We start from the raw sequence: 13,730 nt of genomic DNA, 5'->3' as shown, positions 1-13,730 counted from the left end.
ATGTAAATACTTGGAAGGGGACTGCTGGATCAAAGGGCGGAGGCTAACTTTATTAGAAACTGCCAGACCTTTTCCCAAAGTGATTCTCTCACTTCACATTCCTGCCAGCGATGCGGGAGCGGTCCATCTGTTCTGCGTCTCGCTCATAGTTGGTGCTGTCAGTCTTTTTCATTCGAGCTGCTCTGGGGCCATCTCGAGGGCAGTTCTGACTTGCATTTCCCTGATGACTAATGACGTTGAGCACTTTCCTATGCGCTCATTGACCATTCGTTTTGTCTGCCTTTGTGAAACGTCCGTTCAAGTCTTCTGCGCAATTTTTACGGGGTTTGATTTTTTGTTACTGAGTCATAAGAATCTTTTATCCTGGATGCAAATCCTTCGCAGGTATATATTTTGTGAACACTTTCGGCCAGTCTGTGGCTTGCCTATTCGTTTTCTTAATGGTGTCTTCTGGGAGAAGTTTTTGATGAAGTCAAATGCCTTATTTTTTATAGTTCTTTCTTCCTTTGTCATAAGGAAATGTTACCTTCCTCTGGTTGCAGAGATATTCTCTTCTGTTTTCTCCCGTTAGCTTTATAGATTATGCATTTACAGTTAGGTCTCAGATTCATCTCAAGCTTTTATATATATAAATAAAATGTTATAATATGTCCGACATGTTTTTATAAATTTATATCTTTATATATTATGAGATAGGAATTGTTTATATATAAAGTTCATATATAATAAAAGTTTTCTTTATATAGTTCCATATGTAAGTTTATATAATATATAGATGAATTTAAAAGGTTTGTTTTTAATTAATTTTGAGAGAGAGCATGCAGGCAGGGGAGACAGGCAGAGGGGGAGAGAGAGAATCTCAAGTAGACTGCACTGTCAGCACAGAGCCCTACACAGGGCTTCATCCCATGAACCTGGGATCCCGACCTGAGCCAAAATCAAGCATTGGGCGCTCAACCGACTGAGCCACCCAGGTGCCCTGATACATAAAAAAAGTTTTATATAGAGTTTTGTATATATGTTTATATATTATATAGATATGTGTCTTATATATAGTTTTATATATAAATGTATACTGTATAATATATAGATATATAGAAGTTTTACATATAGTTTTATAATACAGGTTCATATAATATATAGATATGTGGAAGTTTTACATATAGTTTTACACATATAAAAGTTCAAGTAAGCTTTGCGCAGTGGCAGTATCGTAGCCAATGAGGTTTATCCGAGGCGCGATTATTGCTAATTAAAAGTTCAAGTAATAGAAATGTATTAAAATATGAACATATATTGTATATGTATTACACTACATTATTTTATAATATATAAGTATATGTATCATGAAGTAGGGTTGAAATGGGTTTACCTCATTACGATACCTAGCTATTCCTGTGCTATTAGTTGAAAAGATTTTCCCTTTTTGCACTGACTTGTTTTGGTACCTTTGTTAAAAATCAGTTGACACAGCGGGCTTGATTACTCCCGGCGAAGATGCGTGAGTCCTCTAGCTTTGTTTTCCTTTGTCGAGACTGTTTCAGCTATTCCAGATCCTCTGTGTATCCAAAGGTGTCCGTTGTCAATTTCCTGTCCCATGCCCAGATTCATCCTTCAGGACCTGCCCTGGGATAACCCACCTCCTTGAGCCTTGCTCCTTGCATCCTGGTCGCTAGAGGGCGCTGGAGGGACGCTGCGCTAGCCAGAGGTTTCTCTTTCTGGCTCCCTTTGCTAGGTTTTGCTGCTGCTTTTCAGCGGCAGTCGCCTGCGCAGTGGTACATGGTGACCCATGCACTAACCGTGTGCCCAGAGCATGGTCCGTCAGCCCCCCAGTAGCCTGGGCCTGCTGATCACCTCGTGGCGATCCTCCCAACGCAGAGCTCACACGCTCCAGGCCACCTCCTACGGCGGTGACCCCCCACTCTCTCTCTGTACCCTCCAGTCTCCGGCCTCAGCTTGCCCCAGACCTGGAGAGCTGTTTCCCACAGCCCTTCTGACTCGGGCAGTGCTGCACCAGGCCCGCTGCCCAGCGCCGATCGGACTCCCTTTGCCCACCTGTGTCCCTCACGGACACCGTCTAGGGAGAGTGGACCAGCTCTGCCCCCTGGTATCCCGCCGAGATTCTCCACCTTCCAGTGAGCTGCGACGACTCCTTTTCCAGGGAGGTCTGAAGCCCAGCCTTGGAGAGAGGACCCTTCCGGGGTGTCCTGCCTTGAGTGTTCCTCTGTAACAAGAAATTCCCATTGCAACCAAATTCCTCACGCATCTCAGAATTACACAGCAAGCTGAGGTAACTGATGCTTAGTAAGGGATGGTCAAGAAAGACTCTGGGGCCGGGCTGTCTAGGTTCATATCCTGGCCGTGCCTTTTGGCAGAACTTGGACGTGCTTTATAGTGCCTCTGTCCTCAGTTTCCTCATCTGTTAAATAGGCACGGCAATAGCATTTACTTCCTAGCCTCCGCACTAGGGCCAAAGAAAATAGAGGCCAAGTATTTAGCGTAGTACCTAGCAGTCACTGCTCGGTTGCTGTCAGCTGCTGCCGTTACCGTTACTGCTTTTACTACCATCCCCTTGGATCCCTAACCAGACCGTAAACCCTTAACAAAGAGAGCCTAATGTGATCTCAGCGCTCCACTGTCCCCAGGGGATCTCGCTGTTTCCGTCTTCGACGAGCAATAGGGGCTGCAGAATAAGTGAGCTGCTGACGAATGTTCTGTTTGCCGCAGAAAGAAGAAGTGAGGAGGAAGCACATTCGCCTGCACATGGAAAGCACGCTGACCGCCCGGGACAAGGTCGGGGTGCAGGATTTTGTGCTGTTGGATGCCTACACCAGCGAACCTGCTTTTCTGGACAATCTTCGAAAGCGTTTCAGCGAGAACCTCATCTATGTAATGTCACCTGTTCCTCAGCTGTTTCCCTAGACTGGTGGTTCCCCTCCTGCCTGTCTTCACAGCCTCGAGGATAGTGAGCAGTATCTCTCCATTAGATCAGCCTTTAAAGAGCGGGGTGAAGGGACCACTGCCAGATGCACCCCAATCCTGGCTTCCAGTGACAAAGACCCAGCTTAAACGGGCGTAAGCCATAAGACAGAATCTATTGACCCTTGTCACTGTAGGGTCCAGAAATAGATCTAGGGTCTAGGGTGATGAGTCTTGAAGAGCCTCAAGGGCTCTTTCCCACCTCTCTGCTCGATTTTGCAAAGGTCTCTTTCTGGGGCGGACTCTATGCAAGGGGGCAAGGGGGCTGGGTAGCTGACAGCCGGACCAGGCTGATGTTGGTAGACAAGAGAGCAATTCCTCCCGGAGACACAGACATTGGTTGGCTCTGACTGGCCCATCTCGGGTCATTGCTTACCTCTGAACCAGTCCCCACAGCTGAAGTGAGGAATATTCTGATTGGCCAGGCTATTTACCCAGGCCCAGCCCAGGAGGTGAGGATTTAGGCCAGTGTGCACCTTACCGTTTGATGCGGGCTGCCAGCCGGAGAAGGTTCCTCAAAGGAATCTGCCGGAAGGAGGGGATCGAGATGCCAGACAGGCAAATATAAGAGATGTCCACCGCATCCCATGAGTCTCCAAGGGTCAAGGTTGCCACACATGGCCGGACCTGTTCTTAGGTTTGTCTGGTTGCTTCTAGTGGTGGTCAGTTTTTATTAAGTTCCCCATTTCTCACCGCACCTTGATTTGATTGGTCAAATTTCAGGTAGATTGTTGTAGGGCAAACTCCACAGCGTCTCTGTGTGTTTTTAAACTTAATTAACTTTATTGAGATTTTATTAGCTGTTGCTAAGAGTAAATTAGACCATGAAAAGCGATCTAACGACATTTGCCTTGTAGCTGTTTTGTTTTTAATGGTGCCATGACTTAATCCGTATGTCGAAACCAAGGTTACTGGGAGAAATAAGCAATGGGAATTCTTAGAGTATATATTTTTGATTGAAGTAGATTTTATGTATAAGCCAAGGAGAAAGAGTGCGGTATGGAGAAGTATAAGTGGGATGATAGGATCATCATGAAAAAATCATTTCCGGTTTGAACAGATTTCAGAAACTACGTTCTACCCTGGAAGATTTCTACTGGTGGAAGCCGTGCACAATTTTAGACAAAATATAGTACTCTCATCTGTTCTAGTTCTCTGTTCGACTTTGTTCCAGAGGTTAGAAACATCCATTAGAATGATTTTAGCCTAGGCATAAACTTGAGAACCTCCAATATCGAGGCTCTGGAATGAAACCCAGTAACAAACCCAGAATTTGAAAACTCCAGATGTATTTCCAGAGGAGCCCAGGCATGTCTTTGTTTTCTGTTTAAGAGGGTGAGAGCTTTGGTCATTCCTAAGTGTATTCCAAGAAGCGTTTACGTTAGTGGTTCTGTTACAATCACGAGTATGTGAGGAACTTGACCAGTAATAGAACGCAACTTTGCAACCCAGGGAAATACGTGCCAGCAGGTGGGAATGTTGGCCCAGCTGGAGACAGCCGGGATGCCTATCTTCCCTGCTTTCACCCAATGGCCGGAGAGACCTCTCTGAAACATCAACGTGGGTCAGATTGTGGTGCTCTCTTCGTAAAGCTCTCCATTTTACATTTACAGTGTAAGGCAAGTATTACTTATCAGTAGGGAGAGCGGTGTCTCCACCACACGCTGCATTTGGAATAAACCCCCGGTTCTTCATGCCCTGGGGGATCCGAACTTGTTCCATCTCGGACTCCGTGTCTTAGCGTCTTCCGTTCCCCACTCCCTCGCTGACCTCCAGGGCAGCCAGCCTGCCCACCCTGGACCCCTCAGCCTGACCTGCCCTTTCCTGCCTACTTTTTTTTCATCATTCAAGTTTCAGCTCGGAGTCACCTCCTTAAAGAAGACTTCCCCAAGCCCACGAGCTAAGGTGGCCTTCCTTGGTCACTCCCTCTCTCATTACCCTATGTGTACCTTTCTTACCATTCTAATTGAAGCATTCTGGAACCCTTGGGTTGGTTGTCTGCCCCTTCCCCCAGACATGTGCACACGCGTGTAAGCTCCAGGACAGCAGGGACACCACCTGTCTTATTTACTGTTTTATATCCCATGAAATGAACACATGGGGCTCATGGCATGTGATGGTCTCTCACTGTAGCCCTTTGCACCCCACAATTCCTCACTAGTGCTTTGGTCCATTTTCTAGACCTATATTGGGACTCTCCTTGTATCTGTGAATCCGTACCAGGAGCTTGGAATCTACACTATGAGCCAGATGGAACTTTATCAAGGGGTCAATTTCTTTGAACTGCCACCACATGTGTAAGTAGTACCTATGGGGGGTCACCAGTAGTATTTTTTCTCTCTTCCTCTTTTTTCCTTTTCCCTCTCTCCCTCTTTCCTATCCATCCATCCAGCCAGCCAGCCAGCCATCCATCCATATCTTTGATGCATCCTCATTAGGTTCTGGACCTCACTTAAACTCCTGCCTTCTTGATAAATGTCTTTCAACACAATAGAAAGCATCAGATCCTTGTCAAGTCTCAGTTTAAATAGCGCGAGAGGTGGAATCTTTTGTTAACTGTTAAGAGCTCTAAGAGCGTGGCTGGAGAGGGGTCTTTTCTGGGAAGAAGTTTGCTGTAGCGCCATCTACTGGTGTCTGAGTATCATGGCGGCAAAAGGAGCCTCCCGTTAGTAGCGGTCCCGCAGATCCGTAGTTCAAGCAATTTCCTGTCTGATCTATATGTCACTATGGCGCCACTGAATTTCTCAGTTCTCCCTGGTTGACTTCTGGGCTAGTATGTGGGCTGGCTCTCCATTTTTCTTGAGGACTTACCTATTCACCGCCTGTAAGGCCTTTATAAACCTTTCTGAATCACTACCACTAGGGGGATCCAAATTAGCCGGCTTTCAAATTCCGGCCACGTGGGAAACTTATACTCTTGGGAGACTTTCACGCTTTGGTTTCTGATCTTGAAGGTAAAACCCTTGTACCAGCCTCACCTCTTGTCCTATAGATATCACAGAGCTTTTAAGATATTTTTGCTTTCCTGTCTCGGTACTCTTACGACGCTACATCTTGAAGGAAAGAGGAAACTTGGGATCTCGTTATAGCTATTAAGTGTTTATTTAGACAAGATGTTATTTCTACCTGCAGTTAATAGAATGTCTCTTGGGGATATATATAATTTAGTATCTGGCTTATTCTCATATGAAATGTTGATGGGGGCACCTTGGCAGCTCAGTCGGTTGAGTATCTGACTCATGATTTTGGCTCAGGTCGCGATCTCACCTTCACAGGTTCAAGCCCCCATGTCAGGCTTTGCAATGACAGGCTGGAGCCTGCTTGGGATTCTCTCCCTCTCTCTCTGCCGCTCCCTTGCTCACTCGCGGGCGCACGCTCTCTCTCTCAAAATAAACTTTTAAAAAATGTCCATTGTTGCTCAACTTGTCCATTTTGACTCTGTTATCTGAGTTTTGATTTCTGGTACATTTTATCTCCGATCAGTCAATGGGTCCTGGTGAGCGTTTGATATCTGAGCTCAGTGTCCTTGTACCACAGTCTGGATGTGGTTTCCCGGAGGCGGGGTTCTTGGTCCTTCTGCTGTGGTGGGCATTACACACAGCCCCTTCCTGCTCCTTCTCCAGCTACGCCATAGCTGACAACGCTTACCGCATGATGTGCTCTGAGCTAACTAACCACTTCATCCTCATTTCTGGAGAGAGCGGGGCAGGGAAAACGGAGGCCTCCAAGAAGATTCTCCAGTATTTTGCCGTGACCTGCCCAATGACCGAGTCACTACAAATAGCCCGTGACAGACTGCTGCTCTCCAATCCAGTGTTGGAGGTAAGTGATCTTTGAGGACCTGTGGAGGGGAGTTCTAGGGAGGTCAATTAAGTAAGAAGAATCTTCTGCCGGTGCAGAACAGTCCAAATGGGCAGGTCGCCGTCTGGGAGTTAAGCAGAAAGGTCTCAAGGGAAATATTGTGCTTAAGGGCATAACCTTGAGGTCCGGCAAGCATGGACGCTAATCCCAGGGCAGCCACGCCTCAGCAAGCTTTAGCAAACCACTGCATATCCCAGATTCTGTTTCCCTATCTGTGGAATGGGTCTACTCATAGTTCCCACCTCCTAGGGGTTTCTGAGGATAAAACCAAGTGAATGCATAAAAAGCACACAGCAGAATTAGTAAGCACTAAAGTCGTGCTCTCTTATTAATATCTTTCTTATTTAATTGAAATTATTTGGATGATTATTGCAATTCACTGACTTGCTGTTTGATTTTGAACAAGCGGGCGCCTGGGTGGCGCAGTCAGTTAAGCGTCCGACTTCAGCCAGGTCACGATCTCGCGGTCCGTGAGTTCGAGCCCCGCGTCGGGCTCTGGGCTGATGGCCCAGAGCCTGGAGCCTGTTTCCGATTCTTTGTCTCCCTCTCTCTCTGCCCCTCCCCCATTCATGCTCTGTCTCTCTCTGTCCCAAAAATAAAAAAAAAAAAAAAAAACAACGTTGATTTTGAACAAGCAATTCTTAGTTTTTGTCGCCCTTCATGTTAAAGGTATTTGTGGTTGAAGGAATTTTCCCCATAGACCTATGGGCTGAACAGTTTACCTCTTTGATAGAAAAGAAGGTCTGGTAATGGGGACCATGAACTCTGTCTTCTAGAACAGCAGGGGCCTAGGGGCCTCTATAGCTCTCCCTCGTCAGTCCTAGATTGGATGCTAGAGAGATCTTTTTGTCCTTTCCTCTCGCTCTATCCTCAATATTTGGCATCAAATTCTCTGTCCTTCGTGGTTCCTTCTTAGAAGATAAAGTATGGCTTTAATCCCTGGCTCCCCCTCCCTCCCCCAGTTTCATAATCATGGCGTCTGATGAGCTTGGTGAGCTTAAAAGACCAGGCATGACAGTTTGGTTCAGCCTGTCCCTGTCTCCCTCGATTTGTATTGCAAGGCTTTTGGAAATGCCAAAACACTCCGGAATGACAACTCCAGCAGATTTGGAAAATACATGGACATCCAGTTTGACTATAAGGTACACTGAAGTTCCTATTACTGATTCATGGGGACCCCTTAGCCTGCCAGTGACAGAAATCCGACCCGAGGTTCCTTAAGGGAGAAAGGGCTCTATTGGCTCAAATAATTAACAACTCCAGGATCAGTGCCATTTTGGGAAATGCAAACAAAGACCGCAATGAGATATACCATATACTTTCTGGGTGAGCAAAAATTAAGAAGTCTGATCACACCAGCTATTGGTGAAGATGTGGATAATTAGGAACTTTTCCACATTGCCGGTGGGGCTCACTGGTGCGACCCACTTGGAAAACAACATTATTATCTTGTGAAGTTGAAATCACATCATCTAAGGTGGAGCCATTCCACTCTTGGAGATTGGCAAGCCTGCCCCCAAGAGCCCTGCTCATGATGGTAAAAAGGTCTGGAAACAGTCAACGCATCTGGAGAGGGCTGAGTGTCCATCAACAGGAGAATGGTTAAATGGTGGGATGTTCACCCAATGAACTGTCACGTAACTGCAAGAGCAAATGAATGAAGCTACACGTAACATGGTCAAGTCTTAGGAAAGTCTGACGTGTCAGCCATTTCTTATAAAGCTTGAGAATAACCACATGGAAACGATGTACTGTGTGGGCGCATAATTATATGGCATGGGTTGGCAAATGTTTTTTGGATAGGGCCAGATAGTCAATATTTCAGACTCTGTGGACCATAGGGTTTCCGTCACAACCACTCAGCTCTGCTGCTGTGGCATGGAGGCAACCGGAGACAGTGTATGATGAGTATTGTTGTATGTTCACAGAATTTAAATGGGGCCCGTGCAAGGGGGAAGGGTCGACAGAGTTCTCAAGGACGTAGAACTCCAGGGGACAAACTATCCCTTAGACTGGAGGACAGTTGTTGCTTGAGGGTTGAGTGTAGTGATAACAGACTGGCTCAGGGTTTTCCAGAAGCCGGTACATGGCCTTCTGGTGAAGTGCGCCCAGACTTTGAAAAAAAAAAAAAAAATTGAATAGTTGTGTCTGTTTTTAAACTCCTTATTGAAATTCAACACATCTGAAAAGGAAGCAAGGCATGAGTCCAGTTTAATGAATTTTTACCTATCTGCCTGTGACAACTGGCACTCAGATCAAGATGTAACAATTTCTAGCGCCTAGAAGATTGTCCTACCCTTCTCTGACAGTATCTGCCCTCCCAACTGTTACCAACTGTTCTTCCCTCTATAATCAGACTAATTTTGTGGGTTCTTGGGCCTCATGTATAGGAATTATATGTCCTCTTTTTTGTCTGGCTCCCTTTAATCAACACTCTGTCAGATTCATTAATGTCGCTCCATGTGGCAGTTGGTCATTTTTTGCTTATGTGACCTCATCATGATTTTTCTGTTCTCCTATTGATGGACAGTTGGGTTTCCAGTTTGGGGCTGTTGCAGATAGCGCTCTGAACATCCTTGCAACATGTCTTGGAGTAGATATTTGCATCCACTTATGTTGGGCACATACCCAGAGGTGACATTGTTGGGTTCTTACCAGGAATGTTATGATAATTAACGATGGGTCCAGTTAACCAGTAGGTTCTCTGCACCCTTGAAAGCATCTGGTATCATCAGTCCTTTTAGGTTTGAGATGTTCTGGTGGAGTAGAGTGGTTTCCCAGTGTGATTTATGTTTGTATCTCCCTGATGATTAGTGAAGTCTTGATAACTGGCCAGTTAAAAAGTTTGTGTTAAAGCCTTTTGCCCACTTTTAATTAGGCTGTTTTTCTCATGTTGATTTGCAGGAGTTCTATATATGTTCTGGAACCCAAATCCCTTACTGGATATATTCTTAAAAACAAAACAGTGTGATACACAAAGATACGTAAACAGGCCAGTAGACGGGAGTGGAGTCTACAAAGGCCTCCACATGTGATATGATTGCCTGACTTATGACCAAAGCACCACTGTGATCCAATAGGGAAACAATTGCCTTCCCAATAAATGGTGCTGATCAATCTGAAATCCATGTGACTAAAAAGACCTTTGACCCTCTACCTCACTCCATACCCAAGAATTCAGTAGTGATCAACCACAGTCCTAAATGCGATTGGTAAAATGCTCACGCTTCTAGACAGAAGCATAGAAAATCCTTCTCATGACCTCAGGGTAGGCAAAAATATTTGTGAACAGAGCCCAGAAAACACTAAGCATAGAAGAAGAATCATTTGAATTCAGAATTTCTGTTCCTCAGAAGACACCAGTAAGAAGGCGGCTCAGTTCTCGTCATTGGGCATTTTTTGTTCTGTTCTGAAGGGCATTCCCGTAGGCGGGCATATCATCAGTTACCTGATAGAAAAGTCTCGAGTCGTCTATCAAAACCAGGGCGAGAGGAACTTCCACATCTTCTACCAGCTGCTGGAGGGAGGCGAAGAGGAACTCCTTGCTTACCTTGGACTTGAGCGGGACCCCCAGCTGTATAAATACCTCTCACAGGTCAGAAGGACCAGTACCTGGCTGGGACGCCCTTTGGTGGCAGGGATGAAGGGCGTTACTGGGGGCTTCTATGGGATGGCCAAGAACTTTCTCATTACCATTCTGGAGATATCCTATGGACTGGTTTCTTGCCACTTATCATAACCCCTTTGTCTATGCCTGACAGATAGATGATCTTGGTAAAGTAACCAATCTCTAGGTGAGTGGTTCTCAGCCCTGGCTGATATTAGAATCACCTGAGGGGATTTGTCAACACACACACACACACACACACACACACACACACACACATACACATGCACACACAATCTAAAGATTCCAATCTAATTGGTCTGATATGGGACCTGGACATCAAGGCTGTGTTAAACACTCCCCTGTGATTCTGGATAATTAAGTGAATCCCCGGTGATTCCAATACACAGCAGAAGTGAGAACTACCGGTCTGGGTGTGATAGTAACTCGCTGCCCGTCCGTGTCCACAACTTGTGCTGCTCCCTTCTGCTTCCCAGAACTAGTTTGGAAAAGACTCCCCACCTTGCCTCCCAGTCTGAGGGTTGTTAATTGCAAAATGAATGGACTTCCTTACAGAGAGAGTTTGGGCCATTCCCGGAAGCAACCCTGGGACCCAGTGTTGAAAGATGGACTTGGAGAATTTGACTCCCACCATTAGTTTTTCTGCAGCCAGGACTAGGGTTCTAGAAGGCCCAGATTGTATAGGATCTATCACTATTTGATGTCACTGGCACCTTTTATGCCCCAAGATTTTCGGATTTTTCTCTTCTTTGCTGGGTCTGGCTTTGAATGGAGGCTGCTTGGCAGAGTGCACGTGGGGCCATCATTTGAGAAAGAGAACGAGGTCTTCGGAAGTGAATCTTGTAAGAGAAAGACCAGCACTTCATAGTCCTGGTGAAAGAGTAGACATGACCGAAATGCATCTTGAAAAATGAGGCTAAATGATGAAAATGAAAGAATCCCAATCTCCTTTTGCAAATTTCGTACTAATTGTGAGAATGAAGACTAATTCGGATGTGATAAATATATATATATATATTTTTCCTTTTTGAGAACAAAATTCTCCCCATAAAGCTGTATGGTAGCCTCACATCTGGCTTCTCACGGCATAAACAGAGAGGGTCAATTTATAAAAATATTTTAGACCTTGAATCCTTTTCCCAAGGGCTTCTCCTAACCCTTTGATAATTCAAATCATTCCCTTTTGGAATGTAGCTTGTCTTTTATCTTTGCAGATTTTTTTTTTCCTGGCCAGATCTTCAGACCATTCGCCAGTGTTATTTTGTTCAATTTTGTGTTGCCCCATAACTTGGACAAACGTAGTGGCTTTACTCGCAGTATATCCGCGCTGCTTCCAAACCTCTAGGTGCCCTGGAAGGACTGACTTAAGCTGGCCCCGCCCTTGGTGGGGCAGGAGCAGATGCCGTTGGTCGAACCGGGAGGGATATTTGGGGGGTTGCAGATTTAACACTGGCCAGTTCACGGGTGGATCTTTTCATGACCCAGCACCTCCGGTTTCCCCCAGGCAACAAGGAAATCTGTTTAACGTGACGAATCTTCAGATAGCCAGGAATCTAGGAACACCTTGTCCTACAAAAGCAAAAGAGACAGACATAAACAAAACAAAACAGAAACCTCGTCCAGAATGTCTTCCCTTTAAATTGTGACATTCGGTGGTGTGTGTCTTCTTTAGAAGACAACTTCTAGAGAATCAGTGGGAAGTCTCATCACCTCTCTGCTGGTGATTGTATCCATATCACCTTCATTTCTCTAAATGCCAAACTCTTCTTGAATGAGTGTCTCCTACCTCGTCCCTCATGGCAGTTTCTGCTGGAGGTTGTGATTGCGTCGAGATTGTTATCTGAATTCCAGGGCTTGTCCTCTCCCTGCATTTTTTAGCAGGTGTTTACTGAGACAAACGTCTTCAGTTTACTTGGCAAATAAGACCAGGAAAACAACAACAACAAAAAATACTTGAAGAGATATACCACTAATGTGTACCTTTGAAAGTTTTCCCGGGACAGAGATTCCAAATAAATTTGAAAAAGGCAACAGCCGGCAAATCATGCTGTGCTAGACGATGAGATAAAACCTGGCTTTTTCTAATCAGAACATTCTAGAACTAGCTCTTGTGTGTTTGGAGAGAAAACCACTTTGATTCAAGAATAGGTGTGGGCGTGTCTAACTGTCCTTGTGGAAATGACGCGAAGCAACCCGATTCTGTGTTAACAGGGTCATTGTGCCAAAGAGTCGTCTATTAATGACAAGAACGACTGGAAAACTGTTTCCAGTGCCTTTTCTGTCATCGATTTTACTGAAGATGACCTCGAGGTATGAGCCCTGTGGTCACAGCTGCCGGTATGGTCTGGGATTGACGAAACAATCCTGGTATCTTGGTGACCGCCCAGTAGGGTTGCCAGACTCAGCAAATAAAAATACAGGATGCTTAGTTACATGTGAATTTCAGATAAGCTTGTCCCAATGAGATAAACGTCTACGAGAAACTTAGTCCTTGCTTATCTGGGATTGAAATGTTACCTGGGCGTTCTGCATTTCATCAGACCTAAGATTTCCCAATGAGGTGAGCAAGGAGGAGATTTTGTTTCTTCTTCCTCTCACATCCAATCTCAAATATATTCTTAATAATTTTTATTTATTTTTGAGAGACGGGGGTGGGGGGGTGGGGGATGGACAGAGGATCCGAAGCAGGATCTGTGCTGACAGTGGATAGCCCAGCTCAGACTCTGAACTGTGAGATCATGACCTGAGCTGAAGTCAGACGCTCAACCACTTAAGCCACCCAGATGCCCCAAAATCAAATCTCAGATATTTACATGCTCCGGATCTACAGCATTACTGTTTACTTACACTTCTATTTTTGAACAAACTGGAGAAGATTGTAGGATATATGAACATTCTGTTTTTACATCTTTTTCTGTTTTCCTTTTTGATGGTTAAAACTCTTGCTCTTTCAAGGACTAGAATTATACTTTAAAATATATTTAGGGGCACCTGGGTGGCTCAGTCGGTTGAGCGTCCGACTTTGGCTCAGGTCGTGATCTCACAGTTCGTGGGTTCAAGCCCCACATGGGGCTCGCTGCTGTCGGCCCGGAGCCGGCTTTGGATCCGCCGTCTCCCTCTCTCTCTGCCCCTCGCCTGGTTGCACCCTCTCAAAAATAAATAATACATTAAAAAATAATATATTATACATTGATATTATATCTATCTATATGTATCTGGGATCATGCTATTTGCATATGAAATGGTCTGTTGGCGGGAAGGG

The 13,730-nt window shown here is 45.3% G+C and overlaps 1 protein-coding gene and 1 non-coding gene across 3 annotated transcripts in view; both read left to right on the top strand.

Moving 5' to 3' along the window:
* Positions 1-1,191: 1,191 nt before the first annotated feature.
* Positions 1,192-1,330, top strand: LOC121010488 (U4 spliceosomal RNA). Its single transcript, XR_005781199.1, has one exon. It is a non-coding gene; the product is annotated as a U4 spliceosomal RNA (small nuclear RNA).
* A 1,403-nt stretch (positions 1,331-2,733) lies between these two features.
* Positions 2,734-13,730, top strand: part of MYO1H (myosin IH) — a 33,319-nt gene continuing 22,322 nt past the window's right edge. Inside the window, exons 1-6 of one of the 2 annotated variants that reach the window (XM_040443623.1) lie at positions 2,734-2,889; positions 5,161-5,276; positions 6,603-6,801; positions 7,902-7,982; positions 10,256-10,435; positions 12,680-12,778. In XM_040443623.1, the coding sequence (XP_040299557.1) occupies positions 2,764-2,889; positions 5,161-5,276; positions 6,603-6,801; positions 7,902-7,982; positions 10,256-10,435; positions 12,680-12,778 (801 nt within the window). In that variant the 5' untranslated portion in view covers positions 2,734-2,763. The remainder of the gene's footprint in view (positions 2,890-5,160; positions 5,277-6,602; positions 6,802-7,901; positions 7,983-10,255; positions 10,436-12,679; positions 12,779-13,730) is intronic. The other variant, XM_040443624.1, reaches the window with a different exon arrangement.

The sequence above is a fragment of the Herpailurus yagouaroundi genome, unplaced genomic scaffold (genome assembly GCF_014898765.1).
Source record: "Herpailurus yagouaroundi ecotype Mexico unplaced genomic scaffold, PumYag 191, whole genome shotgun sequence".
Taxonomy (NCBI): Eukaryota; Metazoa; Chordata; class Mammalia; order Carnivora; family Felidae; genus Herpailurus; species Herpailurus yagouaroundi.
Note: the sequence above shows the minus strand (reverse complement) of the source record. Positions and strands in the feature narration are given on the sequence as shown.